Consider the following 11,440-nt stretch of genomic DNA (forward strand, 5'->3'; position numbering starts at 1 on the left):
GTTATAAAAATAGGCGCTCTTTCTGTTTATGTTTATCGGAAGAGATGTTAATGAGGAAGCTGCTGTTACCCCGCGCGCCTAAGATTCACTGCGCACTATATGCAGTTCAATGTTGGGCCAATCATGAGTTAAGGTAAGTGCATAATCTTTACAGTTGCGCTTCTACAATGCTATTATGTATATGCAGCCTGAATCTCACGTTTCACAAAATAGATTACGTACATACTGGCAGGAATAACGTTTCGAACTGGGCTGGAATACCGACCGAAAGTACACTTTGGGTTTGTCGGATTAGGCTCAACAAGCATTTGACCAATACGAAGCACAATATTCCAGTCCAGTTCGATTCGTTATTCCCGAGGTTTGCGGTAAATTAAACAAATATCCTGTGGACACGGCGTAGTTTCGAGTGTCCAAAGACGATCTCAAAGCCAACCAAAAGCCACCGATTATGAGCGCTGAGGTCATCAGCAATCATATAATATCACTCGGTTGAGATACGGTCACAATTGTTAATTTCTAGCTTCCAAGCCTAAAAGTATATATTTTCGAATTCGTTACTAAGAGTTCTCCGCGTGATTTTTTGGTAGAGTGAAGTTCTCAGGGGGAAGTATCGAAGGACTTTCTGCCACTCTTCATCTCCGAGTACATATACCCACACGCGTGCTGCTTTATCTATCGTTTTTACGCCCCTTTACCTTTAGCCAGCGACAGATCGTCAGTGTGCTTTATGATCAACCAACCCTTTAACATCGCAAAATTTAACCCTTAAGGACTAGCCGCTATAGTGTGACTTCAGTGCTAGATACAGACTCTACCACGGTAGTAAATGCATCAGGAAATGCATCCTGCCATAGTAATGTTTTGGGAAAGGCATCACCTTTATGCCTTTCCAGCAAGCGTTTGTTGAAAAGGCATCATTTCGATGCCCTTCCAGTGGAAAAGCATCAAGTGATGCCTTTTTTGATGCCTTTTTTGATGCCTTTTTGATGCCTTTTGGTGATGCCTTTTAGGGATGCCTTTTTGATACCTTTCTGACGACTTTGTGATGACTTTCCGAGGTCAAAATAACCGAAATCATAGATTTTCAAGACTTAATAATACGTTATCTATAACAAAACCAAAGTTTAGTGGTTCCTAGGTGGTTAGAACCCTACAAGACCTGAGTTCAATCCCCACTCAAGTCAATTTTTTCAAAAAATGATTTTTTAGCCTAGTTTGGGCCCAGATCCATTGCCTGATCGGGTATTTCCTGATTCATTTCCTGATTCATTTCCCGACGAGTTAATTTACTGTATTTCCCAACGATTTTCACGATGCCTTTCGAACGACTTTCTCAAAAGGTGAATTTTTTTGATGCATTTTCTTGATGCATTAAATCTGGTGGTAGAGAGAGTTGAAGCCAATTCGATCCGTTAACACATGACAAGAGCCACACGAGTATATAAAGCCCCCCATCCCATATTGCGCAACTAGGAGACCTTGATTCGATAACTTGTTTAATTTATTGGAATATGGGAATTCGAAGAGTAGCGGTATAATTATAAATAGCCTCGACGACTGTATGCAATGCGCAGAAGAACATAAGTATTCAGTGCCCTCTATCTAAACAGTATATGCTTCTTAATTGTCATCATGAAGCGTTTCTATTGGTTAGAATATTAGTATGGTCTGCATACCACATATAGAAGCACATATGTACAGACAAAGAACTGTTCCCGAAATAGGACCCTGGAATACTGGGAAGGGAGCTGACATCGAAAGGGCAAACACTAGTAGGTAGAATAAATTGCGGGTATAGTCTTATACTAGTATATATCAACCCCTATGGTACAATTTTGTGTAAACCCCATTGCTGTCCCGGTGAAAGAAGGGTTTACATAAACTACCAGAGTGTTTAAGTACACTCCCAAAGAGTTTGCTTTACACTCCCAGGCCGGGGTTTGCTTTAAACTCTCAGGGAGTGTACGTAGATAAACTACCAAAGAGTTTGAATAAACCACCAGGGGGTTTTATTTAAACCCCCAGGTGTTTAACTTGACAGCGAGGTTTTGTTTTTAAGATATCAAGCAAAGATATAAAACAACTGTGGATTGAACTCCACACCCCCAACACCCCACACCCCCTATAATGTAGTTACTAGCCTCAGAATTTAACTGTCAAGCTACCATCACTGTTGGTGACTTTCAATAATATACTATTTTATTATGCAAGCTAGAGTACGACGTATAAGAGCTTATTTTGGACTTCGGGAAAAAAATAGAAAAAATAAAAACAAAAACATCGAGTGGGATTTAAGTAAACTCCGCGGTGTTTAGCTAAACCACCTCATGGTTTAACTAAACTCCTACAGAGTTTAAAGTAAACTCCGCGTGTGGGGGATCTTGTACCACAGGGAACCTTGATACATGTTAATATTAAGAACTCGTGCGAGCGAGGAGAGTTCGCGAGCTAGCTCATTGAGAAGGAAGAATTCAACTAGGAATGGATCATGGACTGGGCGCGCCACTACATGTCCTAAAGACCCAAAGGCAAACACACTTTCTCACCCAGTCGCTCTTGGGAAGTACCCGGACTAGATAATTAATGAATTAAACAAAAAAAAAAAAAAAACTACCCGGACTAGATGACGATGCTGAAAGCTTCTATTCGCTTACTATATATAAATTTGCGGCCGCAGGCCCTATTCTACTTGTATAATATATACTTACGTTTATGGTTAAAGGTAGTAAAATTCACTTTATCCTAATCTACACGTAACCCAAAGTATAAGTACGATATGTATTAACCACAGTACGGCTCATAGCCTGCACCAGTGATCCTCCTTCCTACATTAGCTATATATACAAACGCCAAAGTACATATCCGCTCAGGGTCGGCAACGTACAACTGACTACTGCTATATACTCCTTATAGCCACATCGATCTCAAGTGGAGATCCCCGACGGAATAACCATATAGCTAAATTTATCTACCTTCCATCTTTGCTCAAGCTAGCCTTTTTCTCTACGTCTAGTCTCATCCGTACATATTGTCTCCACTCAATCACTCAGTGCCAACCATACATCCTAAATCACCCTCCCTACTCTCACAAAGATCTCCACCGACCAAACAGACCCACCGAACCCCCCATCACGAGCCCAAACAAGGACTGCCAGTCAACCAACTATCCCACAGCATGCCACTACTTAACTACACACCTGTCTCCCGCAGCACAAAATCCTATCCCGCCACTTTCGAGGCGGTCCCAATGGACATTGGTAAAGCACCCCCGATCAGCTCTACCGTGCCATTGCAGCTCTCGCTCTGTAACTGTGCCCACACCGCGCCCGGAGGCCTAGTACAGCTTTCTCGCCAGTGGTTTGTGCGTGGAAGTATGTCTTCGGGGGAACCAAGGGGGTGGTGGTAGCTGGTGAGTGTTGTGGGTAGGTATTCAGCCGACCTTTTTGCACTGAAGGGGGATGCTGTGTGTTGGGAATTGGGGTGTGGTGACGTCGTGGGTATCTGCTCTAGCTAGCAAGCGCAAGAGTGGGAAAAAAACGTGAAATTACTTCGTGAGAGCTGCGCTGGGATAGGATTGTAACTAATCCTAATTAATTACCACAAGATCTATAGAATATCTTGCTATATTACGAGATCAGACCAGGGGTGCAGATACGAACATCCCAACCACCAATTCGGTGCCACATGGGGCCTATAAAAAGCCCATTCTCTGTACCTCAAGATACGGAGGGATTCGAAACGGGATAACGTTTCCACACTGGTGTCTAGCTGGCGATGATGTAGTCCGTAGCATTTCCGTATCTGTGGGTCCTGTGTGACCTGGATGCATGCTAGCTGCGCTGCGGTGGAACGTTCCACTGCTAATTCTTACACAGATGGCTTTACACCACCCGATCTAAAGATCTGCAATGGATTGGATATGCTGAGGGGGAGTGCTGTCGGGTACGTACAGAGCTGACGAGGGCGATACCGCAATCCGTATTCGAATCGGACGGTATACTCTAGCTAGTACTCTAGTTATCTTGTGTCAATTATATCCCTTCACGGGATAGCTATGTATGGTTATAGCTATGTATAGGATTCCAGCAATTGCGCAGCCAAACGCCAATATAAAACCAGCTCTCGGCGCCCTCCAATCCCTCTACCAACCCACAGCCAGTCCTCTCCTCATTAAGGCCCATCCAAGATGCAGCTCCTTACCCTCCTCACCACCCTCTTTCTTACCGCTACCACGGCCTCCGCGGCCTGTCAGGGCGCAAGCACATGGGTCTCCTTCGTCAGGCCCAGCGGCAACATCACCACCGCCGAGCGCCAGCTCTCCGCCAGCGGCGGCACCGTCTACATCGGCAACATCAAGTACTCGGGCCGCGTGGAGCCGCTGATCCTGAACTATCCTGGCGGTAAGCCCGGCGGTGGGGAGGGCGGTTTGACGTTTACGAATTACTTTAGTAGTGCTACGGGGTGGCGGAATGGTTATGTGTTTCCCAATAGGTAGCGCTGTCTTTCCTTTGTTTTTTGTTCCTTGAATTCTCGGGATGCATGCTGATAGGTGTCGGGGGTGACTAGGTCGGAGCCAATCGGGTTCACGGCGCCGCACTCGGCGTATGTGCCCTATGGTGCAGACACGGGCAAGTTTTCGGTTGGGCGCGATGATAGGCTACTACGGTATTGATTCCTCTTATATAAAACTTTCCACCCCGAGTAGTTACTTGGCGTGTCGGCATTGGCTGACCAGATCGTGCGGGTAGATACAATGGTTTGGACCGCTGGTATTTGTGTCCCACGACCGACTACAACAATACGTATAAGCTACATTTCGTAGGCGTATATGTGAATGTGCCGGAGGGGTGTGTGAGGACGGATATTCCGGTGGTGGGGTATGGTTATAGCGATTGGAAGGCGGAGGATTTGTATTAGTGTAAGTTTAATACGAGCTGAGCTGGGGGAGTGGGAATTAAATAAATTATTATTATGCAATCAGACGACGATGTGAAGAAATACAATTGTGATTAAAGCAAAGTTTTATATAGCAGCTGTTTCGGTTTAGGTTGTGATTTTCCTGAAACAGGCGGGGCTGACTACATAGCCTTAAATTGACACCTCTGGCACTCTGATAAATATAGAGAAAGTGCTCAATTGCTCAACTAGATTACGACTGCCGGGACGTGTATTTACGAAGTAAGCCTCGTATCAATTCCTAAATATAATGATAGCTTCAATTGGTCAATTGCAATTGCATCGATTTCGGCAGTTCCCAAGTCCACTCTAAAGCTACATACATGTGTCTACATAAAGTAGATAACTGCTGATTCATGCAGTCAGTCGACCATTCAATTGCGGTGGTGGATGTTGTTAATGACTGCGTTGTTAAACGTTTCTTAAAGAAGCAAGAACTAGTACGTGATCTACTATTCGGTTCCAGGCTCATAATCCATCCCTAATACCGCCACTCACGCACCCCCCACAACCCTACCTCACCTTCTTACTCTCCCCCGCCGCCCGCAACCCCGCCTCCACCCTCTCCATCAACACTACATGCTCCCTCCCCGCCGTCCACCTCACAAACCACCCCGCTCCCCACCAACACTCCAAAACTCTAAACACCTCACTCACCACACACACCTCCTCCCCCTCTTCCCCCACCGCCACCACCTTCCACTCACTACTCGTCCGCACCCCGCCTGTCTTCGTAACTACAAACACCCCGTCAACGCAGTTCTCAAACACAGCCTCCGTCGTCACTGTGAACGAGAAGAACCATAGCACCGGGATCGAGAGCGTGATGATGTACGTGCTGGGAGAGTGTTGGGTGTGAGTCACGCCGGAGGGGTTGGCGGCGAGGAGGTTGGGGGGGTGTTGGAGCCAGTGGACGGCGTTGGATGGGGGGAGACGGAGGGGGTTGCTGGTAGTTGTGATTGGCATTGAGGCTTGGGATTGGTATGGAGGTCTGTCTGAATTGGTCAATCTTGGTAGGACAATGGGGTATGGAGAAGACCCATCGACGATAACCCTGCATGCGTTACTCTACCTGAGTTACGCTACTCACAGCTCATCTCACCAAAAGTACGAGGTTGGTCCCGCGGCCGGCTGTCACGCTTTCAGCCATGCAAGCCGTTGTCACGGAATGCAGGGGTCCCTACTCTCCTTATTCCGACCCCTTACCCACGCCAAGAAACACAAGCACTGCTTGAACTCCCGAACCTCGGACTACCTAGCTACCTGAGTTTCAAGTTTCACCGTTAAATCGCGCTCTCTGACTTTACGGTTATCGCAGGCATCGTACCACTGTCCTCCTCCGTACGTGCACTGCACTGCGCTTTTGCAAAAAAAACACAGACAATTGAAACGTGGGGAAAGTAGTACAAGCGAGCGACCGACCGAGCGAGACGCGAGGGCAGGCCAGCTCCTGGTCAATGGTCTGGTCTGGTTTCTAACAAGTAGATTACTTACTCCATGAACCCGAAAACCCAAAACCCCTGCCCTGCGCTGCAATATTCCCCAGAATTTCGTGCGATAATTATCGTGAACACAGCCAACGGCTGGGGTGTACGTACAGTACCCCGCGATTTTACAAAATTGCGGTTTGGTTTGCCGAGGTAGCCGTATGTTGTGGAGTGGATACATACATAGGGATACTCTAGGGTGTTTTGTAATAACTAGGAGCTGGGGATTTGGGAATAGGGACTGTATGATTTCTCATGATTCGGGGTAATTATATCACGCTAATCCATGTGGCTCTAGAATACTAACCGATGAGTTTATCCGCCAGCAACATGTATGCCATCGTCGGTAGATAGATACGAAGATAAGTATTCACAAGCTGGCTGGCTTGTGAAACGTTTGTTTCGGAAGGATGTCTTGCTACATCACATATCTTTCCTCCCTGGTCTAGAACATATCAGACAGACACGAAAACAAAAAGAAAAAATTAAATAAATATTCTCGCGAGCGATTTTTATTTTATACACACCGGTACATATCATATCATATCATACCAACCATCCCAAGCGACATAAAAAAAAAGCGAAAGGGCCAGCCAGGGGTTAGAGTTACCCAATGCGTGGGTCCCTGGGCCTATTATAATTCATCGAACGATCATCCATCCTCTCTGGAACATCACTGCAGCGCAGAATGCTGTTGAGTTCTTCGCTGCTGCTAGAGTTCCCCAAGTAGAAATTGTGCATGCAAATGACGGGTGAGAGACAGACAGTTAGTGGTCCCTGAGCGAAGATGAGTTGCATAATAGTTATATCGAGATATGACGATCTGGCCGCGCTACATGTACCTACAGTGCTGATCGCCCATCCAAGCCATTATGATTAAATTAGTCGTCCGAGAAATTGGAGAAGGAAGAGGAAGGGCGCCTAGATGAATTGAACTCGCCGTATTCACCGAAGTGGTACCGCGCAGTTGGAGTTATTCCGGTAGGCCGATGGCATGGCATCTGGGAGAGACAGGCAGGCAAGCAGGTGCTCTATGTATGTATGTATGTATGTAGAGTCCCGACGGCCAGGTCTATTGAAACGAGAACCTGGGTCTTGGATGACGAGAGGGCATATTCGAAATCCGTCCAGAACTGTTGCAGCGAAGAGTGAATCAAAAAATGAAAAAACCAGATAGCTACGATCTATGATCTCATAAGGACCCACCGCAGCTGCATTTCCCTTTGAGTTTGTTCTTCTACGCAGAGTAGATTATTGAATTACCAAGCTAGAGTAGAGTAGAGTGCCCTTTACCTACTCTAGAATACTCCACTCATATTTCTCTCTGCGGTTTTACCCACGCCCCTAACTGGTAATGGTGATAATCACAGCAATCACTCGCACCCCAAGCCAACACTTCGGAAAAACTCGTTCAAAAACCTTTCGATTTTCAAATTTTGCGGTGATCTTTCTAAAGAGTTTTTCCGAGACCCTTTCTTCCGAGATGTCATTTTTCATCTAAAGGAATTAATCCGTTAGCTAGTTTCTTTCTTTCATTTCTTTCTGTTGGAACTACTTTTTTCTTTATGAAAGTCGTCGATACGTGTATTTGCGACCCCCCCGCGCCGCATGTCGATCATTGACGCAGTCACGTGCGCTCGGCAGGTAAGCCGAGCGAAATAGAGGTTGAAGCATTTTTCCACATGCTGCCTAGCTACCGACAACTGCTGGATTGCGGCTCACCCACGTCCTTCCTCTTTAGGCCCGATCTGCAGAACCGGTCTTACTCGGGGAATTCTGTTTGTTTTAAAAGCTTTTCTGGTTCTGGTGGTCGAGGAAGCGTTACTTCATGGGGTGTGAGGGTTGCACGGTATGACGATTTCCCAACCTCCCCCTGCCATGCCTGGCTTTCTTTTGCTTGGTTGCTGTCGAGCCCTATCTACCCATGCACACTCCCTCTACCCAGGCCATGGCAGGGGTTCTTGCTCAATCTCTTGTTTTTACCCGAGTCTCCCCTTGAACTTATGCTTGCCTGTGCGCCATATTCAGGCAAGATTCACATGCTGCGGAGAAACTACAAGGCATGAAAGAGAGAGAGAAAAAAAAAGTTTAAACCCTGGTGCCGCTGCATACCCGAAGCGCGCCAATCGAAGCAAGCAAACCAAGCAAAGGGACCCTCTCGTGAAGTTCTTGGCAACGCCGTAGCCGTGGAGGCGCATCAGCATCGGGAGCAGGAGTAGAGTAACGACTCGGAGGGCCAAGCATGTTAGGAAGGAAGCACAGGGAAGTGAAGAAGTGACTGGCTAAGCAAGGCGTGCATGGCCGTGGCGGTTGCCATCGACGACGACGACGAGAGAAACCATCTACTGACTCAGTCAGTACTTGATCTAGTCAAGTTGAGTACAGTCCACGATGAATTCCGAGCTTGACCCTTTCTCCTCGAGGGGGTAAAAAGCACCTCTACCCAGCTCTACTATTCTTCCCCTTTAAGCCCCTCCAGGTTTAGGCCATAGGGGACGATGAGGGGTGGTTGGTTGATAGAAGTCGGGGTTATGACGTGTGGGTTTATTGCCTTTCCCCGGGGAATGTTTGTTAACTGCCCTACTCTCCTTCACCCCCCCGGGTGACTAGGCCTGATGTGGACACTTGGTGATATGTTACTTCATACTGCCGACGATCATTTCCCCGTCACCCGCTGCAGCGAGAGCGCAGCATGTTCAGACTCGGCAATGTCTCCGGGCCTGGGGAAAATGTTCACTCGCTGGTGGAGGGAGGAGGAGGAGGGCTGCTGTAACTGATGTTCTACCCTAGAAGGTACTCATACCTTACCAGTTACTTACCTTACACGATGGACGGTGATCGATTGTATCGACTGGTGGTGGGTGGGGGGGGGGGGGGGGTAGGCACATGCTAGCTGGTTAGGAAATGCAGATTGGGTAGCGGAGGTATATCTATATAACCAGTCCCTATCTCCCAGCTTTCTTGCTGTGGCATCTGCAATCACTTTTTGACCGTTGGAGTTGGGAGTTTAATTCTTTTTTTTCTTATTGAAGAAGGAATTAAAGAAAGGAGAAGACGAATACCCAACATACATATTCAGAAAGAACACGACAGAAATAATAGCCAATCATGGGTTTCGAACTTCGAGGGAAATCCCTCCAGTTTGCTATCACGTTCATCTGTACCACCGGTTTCCTGCTCTTTGGTTATGATCAAGGTAAGCTATCAACCTTCCTACCTCTCAAGCTCCTCACTTTAGTACAACCCACCTTTTTTCCAATACAAATTCTAACAATAGCTACTTCTTCCAGGTGTCATGAGCGGTATCATCACCGCGCCCGAATTCAACGCCGCCATCCCCGAGACCAAGGGCGACCCCACCATGCAGGGTCTCGTGACCGCAATCTACGAAATCGGCTGTCTCTTCGGCGCCATCTCAGTGCTCTTTGTCGGCGAGAAGCTCGGGCGTCGCAAGAGTATTATGACGGGTGCCGTCATCATGATCATTGGCGTCATCATCCAGATTACAGCATTCCGAGGTCATCAGTCGTTGGTATGCATTACCTAATTATTACCACCAAATATATGGAATTAGCGAGGAGTTTGAGTTTTTTGAATTCAGCTAACATGTAAATCCTAGGCACAATTCATCATTGGCAGAGTCGTCACTGGCATTGGTAATGGAATGAACACCTCCTCGATCCCGACCTACCAGGCCGAGTGCGCCAAAACTAAGAACCGCGGGCTGCTCATCTGCATTGAGGGTGGCTCCATTGCGTTCGGTACCCTTATTAGTTACTGGCTCAACTACGGCGTGTCGTTCACCAATAGTGATGTCGTCTGGCGCTTCCCCATTGCGTTCCAGATCCTGTTTGCCGTCATCATGATTGTGGGCATGCTGTTCCTGCCTGAGTCGCCGCGTTGGTATGTAACCGCAATATTACTATATATAACAATCTATATATTTCAATCACTCATGACTCTGGCTAACGATGATGCGTTTCCCACAGGCTCCTCTCCCGCGACCGAGACGAAGAGGGAACCCGCGTCATCGCCGCCCTCGCCGGCGAAGACCTCGACTCCAGCATCGTCCAGATCGAGAAGCGCGTCATCCTCGACTCCATGGCTGCCGCCGAAGTCGGCAACAAGTCCAGCTACAGCGACCTCTTCACCGGCGGCAAGACACAGCACTTCCGCCGCATGCTCATCGGTGCCTCCTCGCAGCTCATGCAGCAGATCGGCGGCTGCAACGCCGTCATCTACTACTTCCCCATCCTCTTCCAGGAGTCCATCGGCCAGTCCCGCTCAATGTCCCTCATCATGGGCGGCGTAAACATGATCGTCTATGCCATCTTCGCATCAACTTCGTGGTTCATCATTGAGCGCGCCGGACGCAGGAAGATGTTCCTTGCAGGTACTATCGGGCAGGCTCTCGCTATGACTATCACTTTCTGCTGCTTGATTCCTGGAACACAGACTGCTGCCCGCGGTGCCGCCGCGGGTCTGTTCTTGTATATTGCGACCTTTGGGGTCACCTGGTTGCCGCTGCCGTGGTTGTATCCCGCTGAGATCAACCCTCTCAGGACTAGAGGAAAGGCCAATGCCGTGTCGACGATTACCAACTGGCTGTTTAACTTTGTGGTGGTCATGATTACGCCCATTATGATTGATCGCATCCAGTGGGGGACGTATCTATTCTTTGCTGCTGTCAATGCTTCTTTCATCCCGTTCATGTAAGCACTCCTCAATCTAAGCTTGAATATTACAATACTAATAAGTCAATCAGCTACTTCTTCTACCCCGAAACCCGTCTCCGCTCACTCGAAGAGATCGACTTCATCTTCGCCAAGGGCTTCGAGGAGAACATCTCGTACGTACGCGCCGCCAAGGCCCTGCCACTGCTCTCCCCCGACGACGTCGAGGAGTATGCCATCCGCTACGGCTTTGCGCCAAGCACCGAGAAGGCCGCCGCTGGCGACTACATTGAGGACAACAGCCGCAACAAGACGGCTTAG

General features: G+C 47.9%; 4 protein-coding genes across 4 annotated transcripts; 3 read left to right on the forward strand and 1 right to left on the reverse strand.

Moving 5' to 3' along the window:
- Positions 1 to 4,189: 4,189 nt before the first annotated feature.
- LAJ45_00019 (uncharacterized protein) lies at positions 4,190 to 4,920 on the forward strand (the record flags this gene model as incomplete). Its single annotated transcript, XM_046109622.1, has 3 exons — positions 4,190 to 4,494; positions 4,570 to 4,668; positions 4,752 to 4,920. 3 exons carry the CDS (start codon positions 4,190 to 4,192, stop codon positions 4,918 to 4,920), a joined length of 573 nt encoding a protein of 190 aa, XP_045976315.1.
- Positions 4,921 to 5,472: 552 nt separating this feature from the next.
- Positions 5,473 to 5,925, reverse strand: LAJ45_00020 (uncharacterized protein; the record flags this gene model as incomplete). Its single annotated transcript, XM_046109623.1, has 1 exon — positions 5,473 to 5,925. The coding sequence occupies one exon, from the start codon at positions 5,923 to 5,925 to the stop codon at positions 5,473 to 5,475; it is 453 nt and encodes a 150-aa protein (XP_045976316.1).
- Positions 5,926 to 5,980: 55 nt separating this feature from the next.
- Positions 5,981 to 6,800, forward strand: LAJ45_00021 (uncharacterized protein; the record flags this gene model as incomplete). The annotated part of the gene is made up of 5 exons (XM_046109624.1): positions 5,981 to 6,073; positions 6,278 to 6,300; positions 6,364 to 6,424; positions 6,685 to 6,689; positions 6,745 to 6,796. 5 exons carry the CDS (start codon positions 5,981 to 5,983, stop codon positions 6,794 to 6,796), a joined length of 234 nt encoding a protein of 77 aa, XP_045976317.1.
- A 2,754-nt stretch (positions 6,801 to 9,554) lies between these two features.
- On the forward strand, positions 9,555 to 11,440 carry LAJ45_00022 (uncharacterized protein; the record flags this gene model as incomplete). The annotated part of the gene is made up of 5 exons (XM_046109625.1): positions 9,555 to 9,642; positions 9,737 to 9,978; positions 10,066 to 10,349; positions 10,436 to 11,158; positions 11,212 to 11,440. The coding sequence occupies 5 exons, from the start codon at positions 9,555 to 9,557 to the stop codon at positions 11,438 to 11,440; spliced, it is 1,566 nt and encodes a 521-aa protein (XP_045976318.1).

The sequence above is a fragment of the Morchella importuna genome (assembly GCF_003444635.1).
Source record: "Morchella importuna strain M04M26 chromosome Unknown Morimp01GS001, whole genome shotgun sequence".
Classification (NCBI taxonomy): Eukaryota; Fungi; Ascomycota; class Pezizomycetes; order Pezizales; family Morchellaceae; genus Morchella; species Morchella importuna.